We start from the raw sequence: 1,108 nt of genomic DNA on the forward strand, positions 1-1,108 counted from the left end.
TTCACTTCTTAAAATGCTTATTTATATTTAAAAGTTACTCTTGGTTTAAAGACTCCACACATTACTGGCCAGCCCCTACCAACTAGATCTGTTCTGATAAAAACACAAATGCTCCAGAGCCTGGATGATAACACATCATTACCTATCTTTTACTGAGGAGATTTCTGTGAAGTCAAAAGCAAGCTACTACTTGCATTTCAAAAATAAAACAAAACGCCGACCTTCCAAAAGGTGACAAAAGGCACCACTGCCATCAGGAGATAGAAAATGTACAAATGCTGTTACTTTACTGCTACATGGGATGGTGACCCTCTTCACATAACATGATATAGCAGAATTATATTTTCAGTAAGAAAAGCAGGTTAGGGGCTGGCGTGGGGCTGCTTAGATGCGCCACGGTTTCGGTAGCGGCCGTCTCTCTACCTCGCCATGAGCCACGCCAGCTCCTCCCTCCGGAGACCGTTGAAATCGGGCACCCCCTGCCCACACGGTAACCATGTACGACCGAAAGGCGGTGATCAAAAATGCGGACGTGTCGGAAGAGATGCAACAGGACTCGGTGGAGTGCGCTACCCAGGCGCTGGAGAAATACGACATAGAGAAGGACATTGCGGCCCATATCAGGAAGGAGTTTGACAAGAAGTACAATCCCACCTGGCACTGCATCGTGGAAAGAAACTTCGGTAGTTATGTGACACATGAAACCAAACACTTCATCTACTTCTACCTGGGTCCGGTGGCCATCCTTCTGTTCAAATCTGGTTAAAAGCATGGACTGTGCCACACACCCAGTGATCCATCCAAAAACAAGGACTGCAGCCTAAATTCCACATATCAGAGACTGAAATCTTCAGCCTTGCTAAGGGAACACTGAGGTGAACCTTTATTGTGTTTTGTAAAGGGCATTTTCTGTACTAGTTTGTTGTGATTATAAAATAATTAGTAAAACAGCTTACGTTTGTATTTATTTTCTATTCCATACTTCTGTGCCCCTTGTTTTTTTTTTTTCCTCTTAATTCATTCCTTTAAAAAAATAAATCTGTTGGACATGTAAAAAAAAAAAAGAAAAGCAGGTTAGAAAAAGCAAAGATACACACAAAAGCATAAA

At 42.3% G+C, this 1,108-nt stretch overlaps 1 protein-coding gene across 1 annotated transcript; it reads left to right on the top strand.

Annotated features, from left to right (window-relative positions):
* The first annotated feature begins 410 nt into the window (after positions 1-410).
* Positions 411-864, top strand: LOC125358039 (dynein light chain 1, cytoplasmic-like). The gene has a single exon (XM_048354878.1). The coding sequence runs from the start codon at positions 497-499 to the stop codon at positions 764-766; it is 270 nt and encodes an 89-aa protein (XP_048210835.1). The 5' UTR covers positions 411-496; the 3' UTR covers positions 767-864.
* Positions 865-1,108: the final 244 nt, after the last annotated feature.

The sequence above is a fragment of the Perognathus longimembris genome, chromosome 10 (assembly GCF_023159225.1).
Source record: "Perognathus longimembris pacificus isolate PPM17 chromosome 10, ASM2315922v1, whole genome shotgun sequence".
Classification (NCBI taxonomy): domain Eukaryota; kingdom Metazoa; phylum Chordata; class Mammalia; order Rodentia; family Heteromyidae; genus Perognathus; species Perognathus longimembris.

What these genes read in the sequence shown, in the direction of transcription:
- LOC125358039 (XM_048354878.1), top strand. Translation starts at nt 497, where the DNA reads ATGTACGACCGAAAGGCGGTGATCAAAAATGCGGACGTGTCGGAAGAG.